Source organism: Canis lupus, chromosome 19 (assembly GCF_048164855.1).
Source record: "Canis lupus baileyi chromosome 19, mCanLup2.hap1, whole genome shotgun sequence".
In the NCBI taxonomy this organism is placed as follows: domain Eukaryota; kingdom Metazoa; phylum Chordata; class Mammalia; order Carnivora; family Canidae; genus Canis; species Canis lupus.
In genome coordinates, this window is record NC_132856.1 from 48,545,645 (window position 1) to 48,571,652 (window position 26,008).

Here is a 26,008-nt window from a genome sequence, read left to right on the forward strand (position 1 = left end):
TGCCAGCCTCCCCTGTGTTGCAGTGAAGGTCCTCTTGGTGGGAGTGTGGAAGCCATCCACCTAGTCCCAAAAGGAGGAATGGGTGCCTAGCTTTCCCAGGACACTGTTCCTCACAGTGTCTGCATTGTCCCTTCATAGCAAGAAGGAGCCAGCGCCCATGAAGAGCAAACCCCCTCCTGCATACGAGTCAGAGGAGGAGGACAAGTGCAAGCCCATGTCATACGAGGAGAAGCGGCAGCTCAGCCTAGACATCAACAAGCTCCCTGGCGAGAAGCTGGGCCGTGTGGTGCACATTATCCAGTCTCGGGAGCCCTCCCTCAAGAATTCCAATCCTGATGAGATCGAGATCGACTTTGAGACTCTAAAGCCGTCCACCCTGCGAGAACTGGAGCGCTATGTAACCTCTTGTTTGCGGAAGAAAAGGAAACCTCAAGGTGCCCTTGGGTCCCCCAGGGGCAGGGTGTATTCTCAGTCCTGGCCGCCCTGGCCTTGAGAGAGGAGGCTAGCCACAGTTTACTTTTGCCTTCCAGACGTGGTCCTCTCCCTGGGCAGACTGTTTTTCCAATTACAAAAGCTGTCTTTGGCAAAGAAATCTCTGCGTGGGGGTGTGTGTGACATCCCACCAGACCCTGGGCTATGGGTTCCATTCTTGGCCTCCTGGCTGGTACCCACCTGGGGCCCCAGCCTTGCGGTGCTCTGAGCAGCCCTGTTCTCACCCTTGCCTCTGAGCCTCCCTCAAAGCCAGCCACTCCCACCCTGCCTCCACCTCTTTGCAAGGAGGATAGGGGATGGGGTTGGGGGCTAGGAGGAAGGGTGGTAGGTCAGCACTATCCCTGCCTGCTGTTCTGTAGTTCCACACGGCCCCCTCCATGACAGTCTGCCAAGCACCTCTTTCCTATTAGAAATGCCTTGTCACAGCTTTTGCCTTGAGACCAGTAGGACTTAGGATCCACATCAGATGTGGTGCATAATCTCTTTCCCAGCCCGGACTGCCTCCTGGGGTTCTTGGGCACCTCCCTGGGGTGCTGCACAGTGATGCTGTGCCCTCGGTCTATACACCAAGGTCCTTGGAGACTCCCAGGGCTCTTTCATGTCTTTTTGTCTGCTGTCATGTCCCCTTTGGATCCCCTTCACCCACTGCCTGAGACGTAGCTAAGGGAGGCCCAGCCTAGGAGTCTCTCGTGTTGGGGAATTCCCTCCTGCTTTGTCTTGTACTTTGAGGAACCCAACACAGGGTATTTTGCAGAATCGGAGGGGCTTTGAAATTCTGTTATTTAGCCAAGTTTGGGCTGGTGTATAGTAGGCTAGCAGCTTACCACCGGGAAGTGTGAGACTGGAAGGGACTCTTAGCAGCAGCAGCCGCCGCCCTCTGGCTCACAAGGCACCAACTCTCTGCTGGCCTTTCTTACAGGCATTTGGGATGTGTGCATGGCTAACAGCAGCCTCCTAGGTCGGTGCCCTACCTGACTCAGTCCCTGTTGCTTTTTATTACAGCTGAGAAAGTTGACGTGATTGCTGGCTCCTCAAAGATGAAGGGCTTCTCGTCTTCAGAGTCGGAGAGCACCAGCGAGTCCAGCTCCTCTGACAGCGAAGACTCTGAAACAGGTTAGGTGTCCTCCTTCGTGTTTCATTGCATTCCTGTCTGTGTTAGGCTTAGTCATATGTCCGGGCTGCTAGAGACCAGAACCTTCTGGGCCCTCTCATCTTAGAGGGCTGCTGTGGTAACCCTCCACATGGGGCAGTGGGTGGCCCTGTATCCTGAGGAGGAGTTGCTCGGGGTATTGACAGTGCATAATACAGGGGGAGGGGCTGGAGAGGACTTTGGGTTTTGGGGCCCAGCTGGTATCATTGACCTTAGTGTGATCCTGCTCAGTCTTATGGTCTTCCCGATGTCACAGTGGCATGCAGCATGGCTGTTTGAGGTGATACGCTTTTTTTACCAGGTGTGGAGCAGTCTGCTTCCGGCTCTGCTATCACCCCCCCAGGCTCAGGGCATTGCCATTCTTACCGGAGGGTGCTCATAGCTACATTGGCTGCTCCTAACTGTGCATGCACTTGGACCAGCGTGTCCTACAACCTCTAACGGTTCCCCTCTCCAGCTCCATGGACCTGCATGTGTTTCCCTTGGTGCCCCAGCAGAGCCCACTGCCCACCAGACAGCAGCTTCAGTGTGGAGGATGGGAGCAAGTAAGGGCAGGTGGAGATGTTCAGAGCTGTGTGGTGGTAGGGATTGTGCATCCCTCCAGATGCATGCTCTCCTGATTATTCTTGGGGAGCAGGCAGATGCTCACACTGGGCTGGAGGAGAGGCTAGAGAAGTAGCCTGGCAACCAGCCTGGCGCTGTGAGATGGAGCTGGCCATGTATGTCTGGGTTGCCCCTGGGCAGGTCTAGCTCCATCAGCTGAGCATCTACAGACCACTGGGGAACCAGGTCCTGGGGCCTTAAGTTTGCACCTCCAGGCAGGCTGTGGTATGTGTATCCACAGTGGGAAGTGTGTTTGGGCAACAAAGACCCCTGGTATTTTCTTTCATAGACCTTTCTCATCTCTGGCATTTTATTCTGATTGGAAATAAATAACAAACCCCACTTAATCAGTTCATGAAAGTAATGTGATCTGATTGTGCCAAGGAAGTGTGAGTGAGGATCACTCACAGCAGCTGGGTGATCCCACTCCAAGGTGTTTGCACACACAGGTCCTCGGGTGGGCTCAGCCTGCATCTGTTCAGGGAAGCAGAGGACGACAAGAGGGCTTGTCACTGGGCCTTGTCACTCTTCCTCTCTGCTTTTACAGTAAAGGGCACCAGGCTTCCCTAGTGGGTAGGAGGCTTACCTTGGGGTGGGTTAAGAGCTTCTCCAGGACTCCAAATTCTGTGGACCACCTCATTTCCAGTGGGCTCAAATGAGATTCATTAAGCTATATTCTGTATTTATTGATCTCCACTGTATGCAGAGACTGTTATGGGCAGTTTACTGTCCTGTCTCCATCCCTTGCCTTTTTTCTTCCTTACCAACCCCCTCCCCAATAGTTTTTTAATCTATCAACCAGCAGGGGGCGCCACACCCCATGCTTGTTTGGAAGGGCTTGGTGCTGAGCCAGGGCCCACTGCCCTCAGCAGGATGAATGGCGATATTCTTGGGCTCAATTAGCATTCCTGGTGGCCACTGACTTCTCACTTTCGGTGCCAGCCACGCCTTGGGTTTGCCTTTGCTCTGGGCTTTTGCACCTCCTGCAGTTCCTAGCAGGCTGCTCCTACTAGGCGTTTCACAGCCTTTTCTCCTATAAGGCCAAAAGAAAACCCCAAAGATTGGAATTGGCAGGGGACCTGATTGTTACAGTGCAGTTTGACTGAGGGTAGATTGCTTTGACCCAGACGTGGCACCTGATCGTCAGGTCCTGATTGTGAGTCTTTAACTGTGGCCTTCATACCTGATCCCCAAGCTCTTCTTTGGCGTATGTTTGCTTGAGGAGGGGTTTCTCTTGGGCTCTGAGTGCCCTGCACCCACTTCCTCCTGTGTTCCGTGGGGTAGCTGTGACGGCATCTCCAGCAGCTCTTGACTGCTGAGATTATTTTTCCCTTTTTGTCCCCCCTTTGAAAGAAATGGAAAGATTGTGCAACAAGTAATCTGAGATTCCTGGGAACAGCTGTCTGGGCGGGAAGGAGGGTGAGATTTACAGTCTCTGAGCCGCCGGCCTGCAGGCTCCCAGGCTCCAGCAATCCCGCCCCGGTGGCTTGCTCGGCTGCTTCCGGCTCATCCCTCTTTCCAGGCACCCTCCCCACCTTGAGTCTTGTGAGGCTCCCATTTGTCTTCAAAGTCTTGGCTTTTCCTTTGCCATATGTATGCACTGGGGAGCTCTGTTGTGGGTTGACTGGGTGCTCCTATTCTCAGGAGAGAACCACCCTGTGGGTTTGTGCCCTGGGGCTCCGACCCTGTCTCCCCCAAAGTGGGAGCTGAGCCATTGAATGCAGCTATCCCCCACCCCATCCCACACGCTTCCAGGGCAGTTCCTCCAGCAGCTGCTCAAGCTGGGTCCCTGGAGCTAGGCAGCCCTGATGTCTGTGACCAGTGGGGAGAGGGCAGGGAGGGGGGGCACTGAAGGTATTTCATTTGGTCTTTGGGGGCTTGTTTTGCCCTCCTTGTTCTTGTGTTTCCATTTGGACTGGAGCCGAAATTCCTGAAAGAGCCTATTTTTGTCACTTGTGCTAAGGGTTATTTCTGCTGACAGGGCCCAGAGATATGAATCACCAAAAGAAACCAAACAGAGGCACAAAATTGGGGGTTGGTGGGGGTGGGAAGGTTGCATAGGTCCCTCATGACCAGTCTTCATAGATAAGGATGCTGTGGGCTCCTCAGGGCACGGGGCTGGTCTGTGGGGCCAAGCTGTAGTTAGGGAGGTGGTGTGCCCACAAATAGGGATTGGGGGATGGAGAGATGAGGAGGTGGGTTGGACTTCCCTAGTTCGGTTCCCAGGCCACCATGTGTTATATGTCCTATCTCCTCCCCTGCCAGCCCAGAAGCATGCTGTTGGCCAGTCCCACCACATCCTCTGAACCCAGCTATTACTTGGGTTGTGGTCTTTTGTTGAGCTTCAATTCTGGCTCAAGTCTGAATCTGCTTCAGGGTTCAGTACTGGGACAGGACAGGCAATACAAATGCCACTTTCTCACTTGCCCCTAAGGCATTTGTAGACCTTGGCTGGGCAAGCCAGAGGTGAGTGCCCTAGTTCTCCCTTTCCCATGGCCATCCCAGGTGGGCTGTGGACAGAATTGTGGCCTCCCGATCTCCTCTCTGTCTGGCTTATGGAGCCAGGAAGGATGTCCTAGGACTCTTTGTCCAGCTTTCTGTTCTATCACATTGTTGATGATGGACTCTTCCTACATGCTATCTACGGGTCTTTCTGGGCAGAGTGGACATATAATTCATGTCCCTCTTAGGAGCACATACTCCTACCCCAGCTACTTGGAATGGGACGGGTTCGGTTCGGGCAGTGCTCTTGGATTTGGGCTGGTCTTCTAGTTGCAGTGGGAGCACACACCAGCTATTTTCGTCTCCTTGTTTCCTTTTCCCAGGATTGGAGCATGTGGGTGTTTCTTAATAGCTCCAGGGGAAAAAGGAATGCTTGATGTTTTGGAAAGATTTGAGCCGGAAAGTGCAGACAGAGGCCATGAGGCGTTCTTCCCAGACAACCAGCCTCGGCTTCCGACCCCTGGGGTCTTTGAGGGACTGGATCCCAGTCCCATCTTGGGGCCCAGTGCTGCCCTCTCCAAGGGTGTGATGCTCGCTCTTGGGAAAAGGGAAAGGGGAAGGGGGAAAGGAAGAGACCTGGAAGATGGAACTGTAGCTGGTCTGCCTGTACTGTCAGGTGACCCCTCATACACCCACAAGCAGGGGTTGCAGCTGGAAGGACTCTGGGGCTTCGTGGGCGAGGATGAGCCTTGTGGAATGTGCCTTAAATGATGGGCTGGCCGGTGGGTGGGTTTTTCCCACGCGCACACTTGAACACGGGAGTGTGTTGGTTGCATCCATGACTAGCAGAGGCATCTGCTCTGCTGTGTGGGTGGAAACATGCCCCACACCCCTCTCTGGTCAAGGGGAAACACACTTGATGCCCTGAGAAAAGAAGGACAGCTTTGCTCCTCGGCCTGTCTTCATTTTTTTTTTTCTCCTCTCCTTGACCGTGTGTATAATTGCTTCCTCTTTTTATGACTTGTTTGTTTGTTGTTGTTCCTTGGGGTTTTTAGGAATCAGAAATGAGGCTGTTTGTTAGAGGGTCCTGTACTCCAGAGCCCCTTTCTTGGGGGTTTTCCTATCTCTACCCAGGGCCTGAGAAAGAGCTGGCATCACCTTCTTGATGTAGACAGTATACAGAAAAGCAGGTCCAGAGGGGATGGGCTCAGAGTTAGGGGGGGGGTGCCTGATGGTCATGGCACACCTGGCTAGTCTTCAGGAGTGATGGCAAGTAGGGCAGGCAAGGGTGCCTCTCAGATTCAAAGACCAGTAAAGGAAATGCCAGCCTGTGCTCAGGGTACCCATAGAACTTGTTACTGGAAGCAGTTGTTCTGTGTAGAAGCATAAACAAGGCTCTGGGTGATTTTGGAGATGTCCACATGTGCCGGAACTGTGGCCTTTGTAAAAGGGAAGGTGGGTCCATCGCCGACAGTAGCTGGCCAGGCAGGGGGCAGGGCTCCTAGGCTCCGGCGCCGTTCTCTCGTGCCCTGTCAGCGGGCAGGGCACAGGAGGCTGGCTCGGTCTGTGGTTCTTCTGTTCTTGTGACTTGAACGGTACATTCCACACCATTTCTCTCACACTGGTTTCTCTCTCCCTCTATGTAGGTCCTGCCTAATCATTGGACACGGACTCTTAATAAAACGGTCTTCAGTTCCAGATTCCTTCCCAGCAAGCTATAGCTTAAGTCCATTTTCTTCTGTGAAAGGGACAGGACTCCATCAAGTTATGGAATTCCTCAGAGCCCTGGGCCTGTCCCCCGGGGTGGATTAGTCATGTCCAGCAGTACACGCCTAGTCCCGCCTCCGGGAAGGCTGCCTGCTTGGCTGGCCACCCGGGCCTCCTGTGTAAAGACTGCCTGGCTGTCCTGCCCAGCCTCCCTGGTCGCCTGGGGTCTTCTGGGTGGGTGGCATCTCCCAGTGGGTGATGACAATCTGCCCTGCACACACATACATGTGGTGCTGCTCTGTGTGCAAGGTCCCATCACAAGTATGTTTTCTCTCTTCATCCCTCCCTCTTTTTCTGGATCCTAACTACTTTGCTCCTGGACCTTAAAATGACGTTAGCCCAGAGAAAGTCTCTCAGCCTAAGGAAGAACACTCTAATATCTAGAGCTTTCCCCCAGTGAGGAGCAGGGGCCTCAGGGGCAAGCATAGTGGGGCCTGAAAGCTCATGGGGCTGTCCCTCAGCATGTCCTGTCTGTGGTGGCTAGTGAGGCTCCATCAGCTATCAGCTAGAGGCTGACACCAGCTACGGCTGACTCCCAGACCCCTGGAGTCTTCCTTCTGTTTTCATTGTTCCATTGTTGCCTGTTGGGCATTTTCCCAACTTTTTTGGCCTCTTTGCCTAAAGTCATAGAGGGGAAAGTACCTCTTGGGCTGCCTCCCTGTCCCAAGTAATTAGAAGCAGGTTGCAGTGGGCAAGAGCCGCTTTCAGGAAGGTCACTGGTGAGGGTCACTCGAGGAGGAAGAACCATGCAGCCAGATGACCTAGCCCCTTGAGTCCATGATTCCTGTCCGCAGTGGGGTAGGGCAATGGGCTAGTGGATGAGAGAGGGTTCTCAGAGCCAGAGCACTGGACCAGTCCATAGTGAGGCTATCAGAGCCCTTGGGGCCTGCTCCATGCACATCTCTGAGGGTTGTTGCCAGTGCAAGCACCCTCCCATTCTTCAGTGCCCTAAAATAATGACAGCCTCCCAGGGGTGGGGCAGGCCAGGGTGGCCGCATCATCCAAGCCCTCTGAGAGTCACTGAAAAGGATTTTTTGCTCTAAAAATAAATATCAACCCTTTTTTGGTCATGAATCCAGCATTTCAGCAGAAAACTGCCTGATGAAACGTCCCCTAAGGAACAGCATCTGTGTTTTAGGGAGCGCTTTTTTTTGCCCCTTGCTTTTTAAAGTATAGTTTGTGTGTACTTCTTCAAGGCCTGTAGCAGTTCCTTGGCATCCTGGAGCCTGCCTTCTGGAGCTGGAAGCAAGTTTGAGGAGGTGTAGTTCACCGTCAACAGGCCCTCAGGCACTGGCCGCCTCCTGTGCAGAAACCCTGGGACCCTTCTCTGGGACTTTGGGTTCTAGATCCAGCCCATCCAGAGCCTCCAGGGCCCTGCATTGATGCTTGCAAGTTCCTGGGCTGCTCTCTGATTCTCTGGCCAGTCAACTTCCAGTCAGGCCCCATTTGCCAGACAGACTATTTTGAGCTGCCCTTTGGCCTGTGCCTGATGTGTTCCCAGTGTAGCTCGGCCTGGCTGGAGCCAGGGGGCTTCATGCCCGGAGATTCCCACAGGACAGTTGGGAAGCTGTTGGCATTGTCTTTCTGGGAAGATTCTGCTGTCTTGGAACAAATGGCAGCCTGGATTCCCACAGTGTTGGCCTGTGTGCTGCTCCACCCCTTCCCATACTCGTGCACACCAGCTATAGCCACAGGCCAGCTCTCCTGCAGGCTCTTTGCACCCTTGTTCTCTGGGGATCCAGGCCTCCTTGCCCATGGGGCTTCCATCTGTCAGAGAACTTGATCTTTAGATTTGAGCTGTCACCTGTCCCCAGTGCCCCAGGAATAGAGCAGAGGGAGCAGAACCCACTTACTCCTTCGTGGTAGCCTCCTGTGTGCAGATAGAGAAACACCAACTGGGCCTTGACACAACCAGCCGGCCTGCAGGGCCTGAGGAGTTGCTATAGGAGGGGTAGCCTGGGCCTCCTCTGGTGCCAAGGCTCCCCCAGTCAGTTGAGTTGAGGGACTCTGTGCCTCTGCCCTGCCCTTACCCTCAATCCTGTCTCCTTCCCTTGAGTGGGGGGTGGGGGACGGGAGAAATCAGTGTTTTAACCAGATTTTACAAAAACGTTTTAATTCTTTGTACAATTACCATCCTATGTAAAGATGAAATTTGTGTTGAGTTCAAGATTTTCATGGAATAAAGATCACACAGTACTTGAGGCCATCTTCATGTAACCCTTTCTAGAGAGTTTTGTGTGGGGTGTCTTGGGGCTGGTGTGTTGTGAAGCTGTGCACTTCTGTCTTGTCTTCCTACCAGTAACTCCGACAGGAGGCTTGGGCCACATGAGCCGGATGCAGCTGTCCCAAACAGGTTCTGGCACCCCTCGGTCCTCAGCGCCGGCCCCCTTAGTGTCCTCTGGTCCTGGAGGTCTGCCCTATACCTCCCACTGGCTCTCCTACTCTAGGCCTGACCCCTTCCCCACCAGCACTTCCTCACGAAGACCTGGACCTGGGACACTATAAAGTGTCCTGGGACACTTTCCAAGGCAGCCAAGACCCGCTCTCTGGAATTCCTGGGACCCCACTGCATTTTGTTCCCCCAAGTGCTCCTGTGGGCCTCTCTGCTCACGGCCTGCGGGATGATAGCAGAGCTCAGAGCCACCATCCCTCCTTTATGATGGAAAAAAACCAGTGCTTCCCCTGGGGCCATCAGATGACAGGCCACTCCAGCCCTCTCCCCACAACACAGTCTTCTGGTCAGACTTTACCCATTTGGCCCCTTTCTCACCCCAGCTTCCAACCCCCCGGCCTCCCAAAGGCCTGCCCAGTGTGTGATCACCTGTTCCAGCTTCCGTCGGTGCCCATCCTGGAGAGGACCCCTGGCACCTTCCTCCTGCTCCCTTCGGCTCAGTGGCCTCTACATACCATGCTCTTCCCCAGTGCACACAGGGTCCCTTTGATCCTGGGCCTCTCATTCTCTGGTTCAGTGTGCCTCCTTTACCCCGCAGCTGCCAGCCCCATGGCCCTAATCATGCAGGTCACTCAAACTGTCCCCTTATTTATGTCCCTCCCACAAGAGTGTTCCTCTCACCTGGTTTCCTGCTGTGACCCAAAGAGCCCTGATCCCTGTATCCTGGCATCTCCAGTGTCCAGGTTTGAGGCTGGGCGTGTGGTTCCCGCCGTGTCCCAGATGTCCCTGGTTGCTGCCATTTGTATGAGGACCTGTGTCTGTAGCTGCTGAGGTCTATGTCACACTGTCTTGTCTCTTGCATGGAGTGGTGAGCTCTTACAGGGCACGAGGTCCTCCCTCATCCCTTCTGGTAGTGTACCCTAGGCCTGGTGCCTCACAGAAGCTTAGCACGGCCCTCCATGAAGCAGCTGCAAGTGGAGGTAGTAAAGCATGTGTCTTCCCAACACCAGCAAGAGCCAGCACCCTGGCAAGGAACTCAGGGGGTGCCAGGCAAAGCCATGAAGTGTCTCTTGTTGACAGGAATTGGAAAGGCACCGTGGGTCCCATCTCTTACTTGGTGTCTTCATCATTTCCTAGCCCATAAATCCTGACTGGGCCTCCTCTCCCTCTCTGGGGTTTGCACACCAGCAGTTCTTGGGGAGGGCCAAACAGCTGCCAAAGGATCCTTAGCATAAATCTGTGGAGTGGGTGCAAAGGTGGGTGTATGCCCTGGCTCCTGCACCTCCCTTGCAGGGGCAGGCCCACCCTGGATAAGTGTACACGGCGGTGGCGGCAGCGGCGGCCAGCTGCTAGCCTCAAGGGACCTGGACGCACACTGCAGGGAGAGCCCCAGCAGCATGCTGTGTCCCAGCACGGGGACTTCCCTGAGGCCACTTTCCCACACGGAAGGGGATGTTGCTTGGTGCCCTCCCTTTGCTGGCTGTGGTAGTGAGCACCTTCCCCAAGTCTCCTCCTAGTCATTCCTGGGAGGCCAGCCTGTTTGCTCCCGCCCACCTCTCAAGTGCTCACTCTGCGGACAGCCTGTCGGCATGGGCCAACACCACCACTCTGTGCATCTCTGCTTCCTCTGGGAGGATGGGAAGGAGCCAGCATAGAGGGCGATGCAGTTGGAGATTGCCATGTTGTTACTCTAGCTCTATGACAAGAGGCAAGTCCCTTAATTTCTCTGAGCCTCATTTGCTTGATCCATCAAACGAATTTGATCATTTTGAATGTCACGATTTTTCCAAGGCAAAGCAGGTGACACTTGGGTCACCATGATGGTGTATGAACAGCAAGTAGGGGGAGACACTGGGCAGGAGGGTCTCCGTAGCTCAGCTCCCTGTGCACCCAGGTGTCATCCTTTAAGCAAGCCAGCTGGTGGTCTGGGAATTGGGGAGGCTTTTCAGACATGGTCCCCACTAGGAAAAGCAACAGGCCAATGGGTAGGTGTCCCCCCCCACACGCCTTTCCCTTCCCCATGACTGACTCCCCTCCCAGGCAGAACCCAGCTACCCTCCGTCTCACCGTCACTGGCCCTTCTCCTGAACTTACCCTGTTTTCTCCTTGCTCTGCCTCCAAGGACAGCTCACAGTCCTGTCCCCCCAGAGCCTCACCACCTTCTCTTTCCCTCTGCAGAGATGGCTCCGAAGTCAAAAAAGAAGGGGCACCCCGGGAGGGAGCAGAAGAAGGTACGTGGTCTCAGGGGTGTCTTCCAGCAGGTGAGCCTTGGCCACCTGCCCTTGTGGGCCCCGAGGGTACCCAGGTGTGTGCCGCCGGCCTAATGTCAGCCTGTCTGTCTGCAGCACCATCACCACCATCATCAGCAGATGCAGCAGGCCCCGGCCCCTGTGCCCCAGCAGCCCCCGCCGCCTCCCCAGCAGCCCCCGCCGCCTCCACCTCCACAGCAGCAGCAGCAGCAGGCCCCGCCCCCGCCGCCCCCGCCTTCCATACCGCCACAGGCAGCCCCCACGATGAAGTCCTCGCCTCCGCCCTTCATCGCCGCCCAGGTGCCCGTCCTGGAGCCCCAGCTCCCAGGCAGCGTCTTCGACCCCATCGGCCACTTCACCCAGCCCATCCTGCACCTGCCGCAGCCTGAGCTGCCCCCCCACCTGCCCCAGCCGCCCGAGCACAGCACTCCACCTCATCTCAACCAGCACTCGGTGGTCTCTCCTCCAGGTGAGCTGCAGCCACACCTGCCGAGGTGCAGGGAGGCCCCCTTCCCATCCTGCTTTTTTACTGTGACTAGGCACTCTGGGCAACCTGTGGATTGTGGATTTTTTACTGTGACTAGGCACTCTGGGCAACCTCACACCCTACCCCCATAGTTGTCTTGTCTCCCAGAGGAGCTTGGTAGCTTCTCTGAGCTGTTAAGGAAATCATGAGCCACTGAGGCACAAGCTCTGCATAGAGTTAGTGCTTCGATATGGAAGATACCGACTCATTTCTTTTGCTGGACTAGGCGTTGTGTGAGATAGAAAAAAGATGTGCGCCCCTTCCCCTCCCCCTGCACCGCCACAGCTCCCAGTTGGGAATGGAGATGCTGGGACACATGCATGCGCACACACACACACCCCACCCACAGACACCCCTGGGGGATTCAGGGAAGGCCTCCTCTGAGACTGAAGGGCAAGTGTGAAAATAGGGAGCAGCTGAAGGGAAGGGGAAGAAGGTCGGGGTGCAGGGTGCAGAATGGCAGTGGTGAAGGAACACAATCTTGTGGACCTCTCTGGAAACTTCTGAGTTTGTGGGAAGCCAAGGAGGGTGGGGCGAGATGGCTAGCTGGAGGGAAACTGGCAGGAGGAGGTCACGATGGAGCAGAAAGGCCGGGCTGGGGGCCATGGGGTGCAGAAGCTGTGAGCCTCACTGCCACGCTGTCCTGTCCTTCCAGCTTTGCACAACGCGCTGCCCCAGCAGCCATCGCGGCCCAGCAACCGAGCCGCCGCCCTGCCCCCCAAGCCCGCCCGGCCCCCGGCCGTGTCACCTGCCCTGGCCCAGCCACCCCTTCTTCCACAGCCCCCCATGGCTCAGCCCCCCCAAGTGCTATTGCAGGAGGACGAAGAGCCACCTGCCCCGCCCCTCACCTCTATGCAGATGCAGCTCTACCTGCAGCAGCTGCAGAAGGTGCAGCCCCCCACACCACTACTCCCTTCCGTGAAGGTGCAGTCCCAGCCCCCGCCCCCTCTGCCCCCCCCACCTCACCCCTCTGTGCAGCAGCAGCTACAGCAACAGCCACCGCCGCCACCCCCCCAGCCACAGCCGCCACCCCAGCAGCAGCACCAGCCCCCGCCACGGCCTGTGCACATGCAGCCCATGCAGTTCCCTACCCACATCCAGCAGCCCCCGCCGCCCCCGGGCCAGCAGCCCCCGCACCCGCCCCCGGGCCAGCAGCCGCCGCCTCCACAGCCCGCCAAGCCTCAGCAGGTCATCCAGCATCACCCTTCACCCCGGCACCACAAGTCGGACCCCTATTCTACCGGTAAGTTGACTCTTGCTCCTGGGTTCTGGGGAGGTTGGTGCTGGGCCTAGAGTTTTGTATGTAAGAAGCCAGGCTGGTCAGCTCATGCTCCAGGCTGAGGTGGGCCCAGAGCTCACCTGGTTGCAGAGGTGGCTGAAAGGGGGTGTTGGTGCTTCATGTAGCATCTGGGGTCTGTCTTGGCTTGCAATCTGAAATGTCAGGGAACAAGGTTCCCACTGATCCTTTTCTTAGAACTCACAAGTATTACAGTACATTGTGATCCTGCTAGGTGAGGAAGCCAGGAGCCCAGGGAGGAATCTAATCCTTTTCTGGAAGTCAGAGCAGACTTCCTGGAGGCGGTGATCAGAGGGTGAGCCAGAGCTAATTTAATAAACAGGGTGGGGAGTGACGTCCAGGCAGAGCTAGGGGCAGGCCTGGGCAGCGCATAGCCATCAGGTGGGGGGTTGGGGGATGGGTATTTGGGAACCTGTAGGGATAGGTGCTCTGCTCAGCCAGGCTCACCTGCTGGAGTCAGGGTCTCATGGGAAAGAATTGGGCTAAAGCTGAAAGGTAGGTTGGGGTACATCTGGGAGCCGTTTCCTGTTGCCCCTGTTCTCTGTCTCCAAACTGATCCAGGCTGCCCTTTTTCTATTGACAGCATTGATTGGGCCATACCCTCTTGCCTTTCTTGGCACTTGTTTTCTGAGTATCTGTGACCAAGTGAGGCTGGCTGGCTGGCCTCAGTGAGGGAATTGTTCCAGTCAGTGCCTCGTGGTGTGGTGACATGTGAGGGTTGGGGTTGAGGCTCCTGGACTTGGCAGCACAGACCACGTATCCTGGCTAGGGAGCGCAGGTGCTGCCTGCAAATTGAACAACAAGGCTGTTGATCTTTGACTGTGACTGCTCTGAAACCTAGCAAAAGCTGCTGGGTGCCAAATGGATCATCGGATGCTCTGAGCCAAGAACAGCTGGCTGCCCTCCCTGGGAAAAGCTGGTGCTGGTCCTGGTCCCAGCAGCTGTGCAGCTGTGCCTGTTTTCACCCTTGAGGAAGGCCAGGCTTCTCGGGGGTGAGGTGGGGGGGACAGTGATGGTCAGGACAGGAGATATCTTCAGTAGAGCTAGTACTCCGGGTGGCACGTGTTCCTCTAGCCACCTATACTGTGAGTCCCCAGGCCTGCCTTCACTGAGCCACTGTGGCCTGGGATGGGTCACAGGAAATGGCTTAGGCTGGAGTGCAGCTAGGAACTTTGAGCCAAAAGGAGGTGCATCCCTGGGCACCTGGGCCATTGCAGGCACTACCCTATTGCAGGCACGACCCCTAAGCCACTTTGCCTCCCCTCAAGCTACTGGTGGGTGAAGCTGTTGGCAGGCGGGTGATAACCTACGAATCATAGACCCAAGGATCTGCCTTCACCCAGGTCAAGCCTCAGCGGGTGCTGCTTGAGGGAGCCACCTGAGACAGGAGACTATCACAGCCATGTGCCTGCAGATCCGTAGGCCTGGACTGGGGCTCCTAACACCAGGGCTGGCAGCCAAGGTGCAGGACATGGGCTGGTCCTCGCCACCATGTTGTCTCTGAGCAGCTGTTTTGCTTCTCTGGGGTTAGGGGCGAGTTCTGGCTCTAGAGAGAAGGGCAGGGAGGGTCCACTGTACCTAGGGCATTGTGGTTTATGCCAGGCCCAGGGGACTGGTGAAGGGCCAAGGGTGTTGGTGTCTCTGCTGGCAGACAGCAGTTGGAATCCGGCCTGGAAGAGGTCAGTGGAAGGGCCTGCCTGCAGAGCTTGGGTTAGGTGGTTCAGTGCGAGGCACAGGGCAGGACCAGGAGCAAGGGCACTGCAGAGAGGTGGCCTTATTTTGTGGACAGCTGTGACCAGCTGTGACCTGTCCCGTGCTGGAGCTGGCTAGAACCTGTCAGGGATTCAAGCAGGAGGATGTCTCCATGCCACAGTAGGCAGAAGAATGGAAGGCAGGACTTGGGGACTGTGAGCTAGGGCTGTTTTCTCACCAGTGAGGCTGAGGTGTCAGACTTCAGTGCTTTGCTGGAGCTTCTCAGGCTCCTGCCTTGTGGCTGCCTATGTCTCCACCCCCCACCCCACCTCCGCCCGCCTTTGGTTTGAGGAGGGTGGATGGGCTGGCCCAGTTCCTGTAAGAGCCACAAGCCTGAGGACCTGCTCTGCCAGCTTGCTGTGGGGCAGGCCAGTTCTGCCTCTCCCTTCTGTGTGGGGCTTGCAGGCTGAGCTGTGTGGGGAGGGTCTCCTGGGGCCCTGGCCCGAGTCCCAAAGTGTTCATCCACGCAGGCTGGGAGGGACATAGAGGGACAGCTGGGAGCCCGGGCTATCTGTTTTGTGAGGTGACAGGTGTTCCTTGTATTTAACCCACGCTGTGCCACAGAAACATTGGAGAAATTTTAAAAAGTACTCAGGCCCAGACCTTACCTGTGACCAAATACATCGGGATCTACACCTCTCAGAGATTCCTGATGATTCTGATACACAGGGGCATCAGACACCAGGACTCAGCTCATGACTCCACGAAGCCCTGCTGTACACTGAGCTAGGGACCTCAGGTGCCCAGGGCTCAGCCACTCTGGGTCTCCCCCCAGCTTAGGGTGGTGCCTGGCCAGACTCAGGCCAGTGGCCTCCACATGAATTCTTGCTGACGTACTCCTTGTCCCCTTTCCTAGGTCACCTCCGAGAAGCCCCCTCCCCGCTTATGATACATTCCCCCCAGATGCCACCGTTCCAGAGCCTGACTCACCAGTCGCCACCCCAGCAAAATGTTCAGCCTAAGAAGCAGGTAAAAGGCAGGGCTGGGCCATAGCCCCCAGGGCCAGGTGCGGGTGGGTGCCAGAGGCACCTGCCTGCATCACCGGCCACCATCTCTGTGCCATCCCAGGAGCTGCGTGCGGCCTCTGTGGTCCAGCCCCAGCCCCTGGTGGTGGTGAAGGAGGAGAAGATCCACTCACCCATCATTCGCAGCGAGCCTTTCAGCCCCTCACTGCGGCCAGAGCCCCCTAAACACCCAGAGAGCATCAAGGCGCCTGTTCACCTGCCCCAACGTGAGTGTCCTCTCTGCCCCCCGGTCTGCTGTGGACGGGAGCTTTCTGTGGACTGGTTGATTCTGCCCCACTAGGCTTGAGGGCAGAGGGGAATGAGCCCTGGCCCTGGCCCAGGCCCACAAGCTATTTGTGTTCCAGGGCCCGAGATGAAGCCTGTGGACGTCGGGAGGCCTGTGATCAGGCCCCCTGAGCAGAACGCACCCCCACCAGGGGCCCCTGACAAGGACAAACAGAAACAGGAGCCGAAGACGCCAGTTGCACCCAAAAAGGTAGGAACAGTGAGTCCCCATGCCAGGGTGGCACCTTGTGTGTCGGGGGGCGGGGGGTATCCCCAGGCTTTGGGCCTCTTGGAAGCACTCCAGACTCGGCAGGGCCCCTCACCCACCGTGTGGTTTCTCTGCCTGGCAGGACTTGAAAATCAAGAACATGGGCTCCTGGGCTAGCTTGGTGCAGAAGCATCCCACCACCCCGTCCTCCACAGCCAAGTCCTCAAGTGACAGCTTCGAGCAGTTTCGCCGCGCTGCCAGGGAGAAGGAGGAGCGCGAGAAGGCCCTGAAGGCACAGGCCGAGCACGCAGAGAAGGAGAAGGAGCGGCTTCGGCAGGAGCGCATGAGGTGGGCTGGGGTCGCAGGCAGCGTGGGGCCTCTGGCGCCGGTGCTGCCCCTGTGCTGACCAGCAGCTCTGCTCTGCTCTGCTCTGCTCAGGAGCCGAGAGGATGAGGATGCGCTGGAGCAGGCCCGGCGAGCCCATGAGGAGGCACGCCGGCGCCAGGAACAGCAGCAGCAGCAGCGGCAGGAGCAGCAGCAGCAGCAGCAGCAGCAGGCCGCCGCTGTGGCCGCCGCCGCAGCCCCCCAGGCCCAGAGCTCCCAGCCCCAGTCCATGCTGGACCAGCAGAGGGAGTTGGCCCGAAAGCGGGAGCAGGAGCGAAGACGCCGGGAAGCGGTGAGTGGGGAAGGAGGGACTTCTGGGTGGGGGTCCACTCTTGGAGGAGCTAGAAAGGGGACTGGGAACCTAGGGTGAAGGCAGCCACTCCCTGAGAGGTAGGGAGAGCAGGGAGCCCAGAGGCTGGGTGCTTGGGACAGGACTCCTGCTCAACTGTGCTGTGTGGGCCTCAGGGCCTCCCAGGTGGTTCAGGCTCAGTCCCAGTGCCTGGAGATTTCTGGGGGTGAGCCCTGAGGGCATGGCCTATGCTGGAAGTTGTGGGGAGAGCTTGGAAGCCGTAGCGGGGGTCAGGCACCTAGTCTTACTCACTCCTCCTTCCCTTCTCTCCACTCCAGATGGCAGCTACCATTGACATGAATTTCCAGAGTGATCTATTGTCAATATTTGAAGAAAATCTTTTCTGAGAGCACCTAGGTGACTTCTGACTTTGATTTTCTGGCAAAACATGGACTCTCCATAGTGTTAGGGGCGGCAGTGGAGGTGGTAGCAGCGGCAAGGGGGTGTCTCCGGGCCTGGCCCTCCTGCATGCTATGCCCGGGGCAGGCCTGACGGGCAGCTGAGGATCGCAGAGCCTGTCTGCCTTACAGCCAGCCGGACGTCCCGCCACCCACCACCCCCTCACAGGACGTCAGCTCACAGCACGCCTCTCCACAAGCAAGTGCCGGCCAGACCCAAGCCGTGTGTCCCCGCGTGCGGGGCAGAGGCCCTGCTCTCCGCCAAATGTCTACACAGTATACACAGGACATTGTTGCTGCCGCCACCGTGACTGGTTTTCTGTCCCCGAGAACGTGACGTTCGTGACATCCTGCCCACCAGGAGTCCTTCCCCCACACCCCAGCCACCACCGCCCGCTCCCAGGAGGCCAGGGCAGGCCCGAGCGAGCTGGAGGCGGGCGAGGGCGTTGGCCCACCCCCTTGCTGGCACTGACTTTGCCTTGAACAGACCCCACCCCTTCCCTCCCCCCACAAGCCTTTAATCGAGAGCCGCTCTCCGTAAGTGTTCGCTTGTGCAAAAGGGAATAGTGCCGTGGAGGTGTGTGTGTGTCCATGGCAATTTGGAGCGAGGTGACTGTCACACGCGCGTGTGTGGGCCGGCCTCGCCCAGTGAGTGAGGCCACCAACCAAAGTCAGTTCCTTCCCACCTGTGTTTCTGGGTTTTGTTTTGTTTTTTTTTTTTTCTATATATATATTTTTTTGTTGGATTCTATTTTATTTTTAATTCTCTCTTCTCCTCCAGACACAATGGCACTGCTTATCTCCGAAATGGTGTGATCGTCTCCTCATTGAGCGGCGGCTGCCACCGCGCTGTGGGTAGTGTGTGACCGTGGCTGTACTGTGTAGTGAACATAGTTGGCATATCTTTGTTTGAAGTTTGTTGGTGACTCCACCAAACTGGTGTAAAAAAATTCAAAAAAAAAAAAAAAAACCCACAAAAAACAAAACAAAACACACAAAACACACAAAAAAAACCCTGCCTATATTTTACTCAGTTTCAAACTTTATTAGTCTATTTTTAATTATAAAGCCATGTTTTCTTTTCCCTTCCCCCCCCTTGTTTGTTTTTAATGTCAAATCTGTTTGAGTTGTTTTTTACCAGGAAAGGAAGGGCCAGGGGATGAGGCGGGCTCCGGGGGCTGGGGAGCCACAGACTACCCAGGTAGAGGCTCCCCACCCAGCCCGACCAGCCGGCTGCCCCTTCCCCCGCTTTTTTTTTTTTTTTTTTTTTAATTTTATAATTGGAGCCCTTGGTGAGGTTACGTGTGCCATGAGAACCCACTCTACACCACGACGCTGGTGCCTCAGTGTTGGCCAAACTCTGGAGTCACTGACTGGTTTGACTTTCATACGGTGAATATGCATTTGGTCTGTACTGATCATGGAATAAACACATCTCTCTTTTTTAATGCTGGCGTCTTCCTGACATTTCTTTGTGAACCACCTGTTGCCTAGGCTAGGCCCAGCCCCCCCTTTCTCCTCCCCCCCCCTCCCCCCGGATCCCTGACCACCTTTGTACAAGAGTTACCATCAGGGGCCACCTAGGCCCATCTCCTGTGACCAAGCTGAAGCTGTGACAGGGAGCCTAGGTACCCATTCTTCCTGTGGACCCTGGCCTTCTTAGGTGGGTAACGTGCTCCAGCAGAACCTGGTCAAACTCCAGACAGTATTCTTCCCCTTGCCCTCCTCCATCCTGGTCCTCCACTCACCAGAGGACTTGGGCCGCTTCTCCCACCCTGCCTGCCTCTACCTTAACTACTCCTTTCATTTAAGCTCAGGGTTAACCAGATGTTCTTAGATAAGTGTACCCACCCCCAGTAGGATCCTCCCCTCCCATGCATGTAGACACGCACACACACATTCCTGCCCAAGAGAGCCTGCCATGTGGCTGCCCTGCCGCCCTTGTCTGGGTGCCCACCAGTGTGCCATGGGGCAAGGGCAGTACTCCGGTGGCCCCTAGGATGTAAGATGAAAGTATATCATTTATGTGTGCAGAGCCGCAAACTGAAACCTTCCTAGCACTGTTTATTAACCCATATCCTCCTGTTTTTCAACCACAAAAGCCCTTGTATCATCTTGTGTTTGGGATCTGCGAAATCTCCGGGCAAGGTATAGTTCAGGCATCCAGCCAGCCCCAGTTGCCTCCCTGACCCTGCCTCCACCCTGACAGCAGGCACTTCCTCGTGCCACTGTGCTGGTTCTAGTGGGACTTACGTTTAGGTTCTTTGGGGTTTCTTCCATCTCTTCCCACCCCCTCATTTCTGTTCCGTGTTTTGTTGGGTAACTCCCCTAGGCCAGGTCCGACTGTTTAGCTGGAGAAATGGTTTTGTCTGCACCTTTTTTCTAAAGATTTAACTCTGCCATGGCCCTCTCCACACCTCCCTGATGGGTGTTTCTCTAACTGGGTTGTAATTAGAACTTGGATCTACTATTTAATTTCTCTGGCCATTTCCCACTCCCTCCCACAGTACTAGAAATCTTAGTCCTATACAAGAGTAAGAGGTGTGTACAAGCCCCCACTGTACTGTATGCACGGATCGCTTGGCCAATAATTATGTCAGTGAATCTGAGACTTGTATTAAACACTTTAGACATTTGTAGAAGGGAATTCGTAGACTTTTCACTTATATACTAAAGGTTTTTTTTTTTTTGTGCAGTTCTCATTGCAAAAATAAACATTTGTACTGAATATAAAATTACCATCCTGTGACTACTGCTGTCTTTTTGTTTGAGGGTACAGCTGGGGCAGGGGGATGGTGAGAGTTTTGTGTAGCAGCGGAAGAAGGGACATCCCCAGACACCCACTAGCCATGCGGCCAGATTACAGAGGACTTGGGAGGGATACCGGGGTCATCCAGTAGTTGGAAAACTGATTTGATGGGAAGTGTAAAAGAAACCAAAGCTATGATACAGGCTAATCGCACAAGAAAAGAAAGGTACTAAGTAAGGGAGAATAAAGCTTTGTACAATACAAGCCATGTAATCACAGTCCTCTACCCGACGCTGAGATCAATTGTTTACTGAGGCGGAACCACATAAACCGCCATTCCCCTGTAAGTAGGAACCCACAGACTTAATTATGGTCCCAGGACAGTAATGTTTAGCAGCTTTAACAATACAGAGGTAAGGTTAGCAGTGACGAAAAGAAGGAGTGTAGTGCTTAAAAGTTAGAGGAAACCGATAGGAGAACTAAGAACGGGTAGGGCCCGGGCCAGTGGTGGGGAGACGGAATCGATGCGGTGCGTCGTGCCCCAAATTGGCCAAGAAATAGCTACGTGAGCGCCTAGCGAGATACCTGGGCAACCCGCGGAAGCATCCGGACGGCTGCCTCTGGACGGGAGGAGAGGCGGGGCCTGGGGTGGTTGCTTTTCTTCTGTAAACCCTGTTCAGCAAGCTGTGTGGCCTTAGGCAAATGACTTACTCCCCCAATTTCAGGCTCGTGGTCTGTCATGCAGGGATGTGATCATGGTACCCACACTTAATAGGGGTGTTCTACGGGCTCAACGATGAGTGACTGAGATGTTCAGGATCTTGCGGGCAGGTTGCAAAACGGAGGGAGCCGCCCGGTGCGGCCTCTCGCCCGACCCTGCGCACTTCCTCTTCCAGGCACAGGGCCCCAGCGCCTCGACCCGCCCGGTCCTCGGGCTCCCGGGCCCGGCCGGCCCTCTGGAAGTCCGAGTCTTCATTGGTCGCCCCGGCGGAGTCCCCCGTCTCAACACCGGCCTATTGGCCGCCGGGCCTGCACGTCAAGGACCACCGCCCTCCAATCACAGCCGCGCGGGGGCGGGCCGACGATGGGGCCACCGGACTAACAGGAGGCCGGCGCGGGGTCGCCGCTGCAGGACCCGCCGTTGGAACCAGGCCTGGGTGAGGGTGCTGCTAGGTCGCTCCCAGCCAGCCTAAGGACAGGGTCGCGCTCCAGGAAGGGGCGCTGTCGGAGGGCGGCGCCAGGGGCCCCCGAGGCCGCCTCGGCTTGCGGCGGCCGCCCGCGCCTCCCTCCTAATCGCAGCCGAGGCACTACCTGTCCCCCTCCTTCCGCTTCCGGGCCCGCCCGCCGCGCCATATTCGGCTCCGGCCCCGCCCCCATCTCATTGGCCCGGATCCAGGCCGACCCCCAGCTTATTGGCCGAGCGCTCGCACCCAACCCTCGGGGCGGGGCTTCGGGCCTTCTCCCGCCCAGCTCTAGGCCCCGCCCACCTAGGCCCCGCCCCGCCCCCACCTAAGCCCCGCCCCCGCCCCGCTCCACGGCCAAGGTGGGTCCACGTTCCTGGCTCGTAGGCCGCCCCTACCGCGCACTGCTCCGCCCCTTCGCTCCAGGCCCCGCCCATTTCACCCGGGTCACCCCGTCCCCCCCGTTAGTCCACATAGCAATCCCCCCGCGTATCAATCTTCAGGTACCCACCCACTGGCGGCGGGAGCCCTCCTGGGCAGCCCCCGTCCTTAAGCCCCGCCCCGGCCTGCCTAGGCCCCGCCCCCAATTCGCATCCCAGCCTCCGAAGCCCGGTTCTCCAGGCTCCATCCCGCACCCCATCCATCCTGTTCCCCGTCGCCGTCGCGCCCAGGTGTTTACCTGGCACTTAGGTGAGTCGTGTGCGGCGGCGGTTTCGGTCTGAGCCTCCCGCCTCTTCTCTCGGAGCCGTCCTCAAGCCCCGAAGGCACGGAGGGGCCCCAGACCAAAGGCGGTGGGCCCCCCAGCCCCGGCCCCGCCTCGTCGCTGCCGCAGGCGCCCCCCGCGCACACCCCCAGAGGCGGCGCCCAAGTCGTCCCGGGTCGCGGCGACATGCCCGAGCTGGTGGTGACAGCGCTACTGGCGCCGTCGCGCCTCACCCTGAAGCTGCTGCGCGCCTTCATGTGGAGCCTCGTGTTCTCCGCGGCGCTGCTGGCCGCCGCCGTCTACGGCTGCATCGCGCTCACACACGTGCTGTGCCGGCCCCGGCGCGGCTGCTGCGGGCGCCCCCGGCGCACCCCACCCGCCTGCTTGAGCAACCCCACCCTGGGCGAACACTGCTTCCTGACCCTCAAGGTGAGCCCGCGCGCCGGGGGAGGGAGGGGCGTGGCGGGTCGGGGGTGGCCCTTGGGGCTTGGGGTTCAGCAGCCCGGGGGTCGGGCCCTGTGGGGCCGGGGCGGGGTGAGCAGGAACCCAAATCTGGGACCGCTCGTGGCCGGGGTGTTGAGGCCTAGCGAGGAGGGGTTCCCCAGGTCTGACTGTGCCCTCCGCCAGAGCTCGGGCCTGCGCCTGCACTATGTCTCTGCTGGACGGGGCAACGGGCCCCTCATGCTGTTTCTACACGGCTTCCCCGAGAACTGGTAGGTCTGAAGCCCAGGGTCCCGGGGCACACGGGCTGGATGGAGGTGGAGCCAACCACCTGCGCATCTGGGAGGCAGGCTCTGGGGCTGTGTAGATTGGAGGCCCAAAGCACAGAGATGGGGTGTTCCAGGACAGGGGTCTTCAGGAGGAGGGCCTGGAGGGATGGGACAAAGAGGTCTTGGTGTTGAGGCCACCCTGGATCCAGTGTGCAGCTGACCTTGCCCTAGGCCTGGGGGTCCCCCCATCTTTCATTCTGGGAAGCCCAGAGCAGGAAGATGGGGTCGCCAAAGGCCCCTGCTGGGGAAACGGTGGAGGTGCAGCCTGGGGACCCTGACACCCTCCCTCCTCACTCGCCTGACAGGTTCTCCTGGCGCTACCAGCTTTGGGAGTTCCAGAGCCGTTTCCACGTGGTGGCCTTGGACCTGCGGGGATACGGCCCCTCCGATGCGCCTCGGGATGTAGACTGTTACACCATCGACCTGCTGATGACAGACATCCAGGATGTCATCCTGGGCCTGGGTGGGGCTACTTCCCTTCCCAGGCCCTGTCTCCCTCACCCTGCCCTGCCTCTCCCTGGCATCTCACTCATACCAGTTCCTCTGACCGCCCCCGCCCCCAGGTTATTCCAAGTGCATCCTGGTGGCCCATGACTGGGGTGGGCTCCTCGCCTGGAATTTTTCCATCTACTACCCATCCCTGGTCGAGCGGATGGTAATTGTCAGCGCTGCTCCCATGTCTGTGTACCAAGGTGTGTTGGGGAGCCCAGGACGCTGGGATATGCTTGTGTGAAGGAGCATGTGTCTGTGTCTGTGCTTCCCTGTCCACCAGTCAACACTCCAGGGCCTAGAGACACCCATGACACTCCCAATCCGCAGTGAATGACAATACACTTAGGAGTGACTCACATTTCTTGAAGCACTTACAGGTAACCATTGCTCTGACAAGGAGCTTGCATGCGGTAATTTACATAGGTGCCTGAGCATATGAAAATGTTATTATCTTCATGGTCCAGTTGGGGGAAACTGAGGCAAGAGAGGTTAAATACTTCTTCCGGCAAGGAAGGCATAGATAAGTAAGCAACCACAATAGCATGAGATGCCATCTCACCTAATTCTAATTCCCAGTATCATAGTCAAAGTGATATAGTGACATGGTCCTCTTTCCTCTCTCTCTTTCTCTCTCTCTCTGTCTCCCTCCCTCTTTTTTGCTTTTCTGTCTCTGTCTCTAGACTGTCAGCTCCCTGGGGGCAAGGGAGTCTTTGTCCGTTCCATTTACTGCTGTGTCTCCAGGGTTTTAAACAGGTCCTGGCACCCAATAGGTGCTCAGTAAATGTTGAAATGCATCCAGGCCTGGGCAAGGGAAGCACACCAGTGGTTCTTGGGAGCTACAGAGGGAGGTGCCCCCATTCTGTGGGCCTCCTCGGCAGGGAGGGAAGCTGATGCCCAGGCCAGGAGGAGTGTCAGGTGTCCTCACGGCCTCAGGCAGACAGCAGTGACATTCCTGAATGCTGGCAAGTCTGCACAGCTAACCGGGGTACCCACAGGAATGCAGGGGTCTGGGGCCACCCTAGGCCCAGGCCTCACATCTGCCTTTCCCCTGCCCCCAGACTACTCTGTGCGCCACGTTGGGCAGTTCCTCCGTTCCAACTACATTTTCCTGTTCCAGCTTCCCTGGCTGCCTGAGAAATTACTGTCCATGTCTGACTTCCAGGTGCAGTAGGGCAAAGCCTGGTGGTAGGTGGAAGGTAGTGGGTTGGGGCGGGCAGGCTGGGTACTGAAACCACAGTCCTGTTATGTACCCAGATCCTGAAGAGCACCCTCACACACCGCAAGAGAGGCATCCCACACTTAACCCCCAGTGAGCTTGAGGCCTTCCTTTACCACTTCTCACAGCCCAGTGGTCTCACTGGGCCCCTCAACTATTATCGAAACCTCTTCAGGTGAGACCAGACCCGGGGCAGAAAGCCGGGGAGAGTTGTGGGGGCAGGGAGTGGGGCCGGGCATTCTTCTGCCTGTCTGTGTCTTGGCCTTAGGAACTTCCCCCTGGAGCCCCAGGAGCTGGCCACACCCACACTGCTGCTGTGGGGAGAGAAGGACCCCTATTTCGAGCAGGGGCTGGTAGGGGCCATCAGTAGTCGCTTTGTGCCCGGCCGGCTGGAGGCCCACATCCTGCCAGGCGTGGGACACTGGATCCCACAGAGCAACCCTGAGGAGATGCACGAGTACATGTGGGCCTTCTTGCGAGACCTGCTGGACTAGTGGCTCTTGCTTGCTGGCCTGCGTGCCCCTGGGAGCCCACACAACATACATACATACCAGAGTGGGCTCTGGATCCGGATCTTGAACAGGGCGTGGACTCCTAGGCTGCACACAGGGGTGTCGGTGGATGCCCTCGGGCACACCAACCCAGAGGCTCACACACAGGTATGAGTGTGTGTGCATGTGAACAAGCACTTCAACCCTGGTACACCTGTCCTCTGTGGAGCTTGCTGCGGAGGGCCCTACCTCCCCCTCCCCGGGGCCTCACTCTTCTTGCCAACCTCAGCCCCCAGAGCAGCACCAACCATGTACTCTGACATGTACATACTCCAACATGTACATACTCCAGCCCCCCCACCCCCATCCCTGACTTTCCTCTCCAACCTGAGTCTTCAGCCAAATGCTGCTGTCTAATAGGGTAACTGGCAGCCACATCTGGCTGCTTCAGTTTAAATGCAAATTAATTAAAATCAATTAAAAATTCAGTTCCTCAGTCACTCTGGCCATACCTCAAGTACAAAGCAAGCAGTTGGGCAGTGCTGACGAGGGTAGTCCTAGAATAGACGCATCCACACCTGGCTCCTGACCAGCTCCCCACGTGCAAACAGGTAGGTGTCTGGATTCCAGTCTAGCCGGGCCCTGAGCAGCTCCCACGGGCTTCCTCCTGGTTGTGACTCCAGGCCTTGTAAGCTTGAATTCTGCTGCTGCCTGGGAAGGATCCCTGGGATCCCTGTCTCAGATCCACGGAAAAACAGCTTTAGGCTCCGTTAGGATGGATGCGTGAGATCCTGGACTGGCACAGGAAGGGACCAGCCCCTGGAATCTTCTCTAAATTAGTCACAGTTTCTGCTGATTCTTCCTGGGGTCTTTAGCTCCAGCCTCCAGATGAGGGTGGTACAAGGAGAGGGTGAACCACACAGCCCCAGGCTGGTGAAAGCACTTCAGTCTCCCCAGCCTTTGCCTGGCCTTTGGGGGCAGTGTCATGACCTGCTGCATGATGAATCTCTCTGGGGACCAGCAACCTCAGAAACACATTCCCTTATGTCTGGGATGGGCCTGCCTGGCTAACGCCGGCCTCCCAGTCATCCCCCAACGTCCTCTCATC

The 26,008-nt window shown here is 57.0% G+C and overlaps 2 protein-coding genes across 3 annotated transcripts in view; both read left to right on the forward strand.

Moving 5' to 3' along the window:
* Positions 1-18,746, forward strand: part of BRD4 (bromodomain containing 4) — a 93,697-nt gene extending 74,951 nt beyond the window's left edge. The window contains exons 11-21 of the mRNA XM_072786938.1: positions 139-434; positions 1,495-1,605; positions 11,025-11,077; positions 11,192-11,564; positions 12,277-12,864; positions 15,527-15,639; positions 15,739-15,901; positions 16,040-16,170; positions 16,310-16,515; positions 16,606-16,843; positions 17,179-18,746. Of these exons, the coding sequence (XP_072643039.1) occupies positions 139-434; positions 1,495-1,605; positions 11,025-11,077; positions 11,192-11,564; positions 12,277-12,864; positions 15,527-15,639; positions 15,739-15,901; positions 16,040-16,170; positions 16,310-16,515; positions 16,606-16,843; positions 17,179-17,247 (2,341 nt within the window). The 3' untranslated portion in view covers positions 17,248-18,746. The remainder of the gene's footprint in view (positions 1-138; positions 435-1,494; positions 1,606-11,024; positions 11,078-11,191; positions 11,565-12,276; positions 12,865-15,526; positions 15,640-15,738; positions 15,902-16,039; positions 16,171-16,309; positions 16,516-16,605; positions 16,844-17,178) is intronic.
* Positions 18,747-20,978: 2,232 nt separating this feature from the next.
* On the forward strand, positions 20,979-25,388 carry EPHX3 (epoxide hydrolase 3). 2 transcript variants are annotated; one of them, XM_072786939.1, is made up of 8 exons: positions 20,979-21,204; positions 21,974-22,360; positions 22,559-22,644; positions 23,007-23,164; positions 23,265-23,393; positions 24,252-24,355; positions 24,448-24,584; positions 24,678-25,388. In XM_072786939.1, the coding sequence occupies exons 2-8, from the start codon at positions 22,118-22,120 to the stop codon at positions 24,901-24,903; spliced, it is 1,083 nt and encodes a 360-aa protein (XP_072643040.1). In that variant the 5' UTR covers positions 20,979-21,204; positions 21,974-22,117; the 3' UTR covers positions 24,904-25,388. The 2 variants fall into 2 exon arrangements, with proteins under 2 accessions (XP_072643040.1, XP_072643041.1); XM_072786940.1 differs by having other exon boundaries at positions 21,189-21,204; positions 21,900-22,360.
* Positions 25,389-26,008: the final 620 nt, after the last annotated feature.

What these genes read in the sequence shown, in the direction of transcription:
- EPHX3 (XM_072786939.1), top strand. Translation starts at nt 22,118, where the DNA reads ATGCCCGAGCTGGTGGTGACAGCGCTACTGGCGCCGTCGCGCCTCACC. An exon ending in TCCCATGTCTGTGTACCAAG is followed by an intron (nt 23,394 to 24,251) that starts GTGTGTTGGGGA and finishes CCCTGCCCCCAG; the next exon opens with ACTACTCTGTGCGCCACGTT. An exon ending in TGTCCATGTCTGACTTCCAG is followed by an intron (nt 24,356 to 24,447) that starts GTGCAGTAGGGC and finishes TTATGTACCCAG; the next exon opens with ATCCTGAAGAGCACCCTCAC.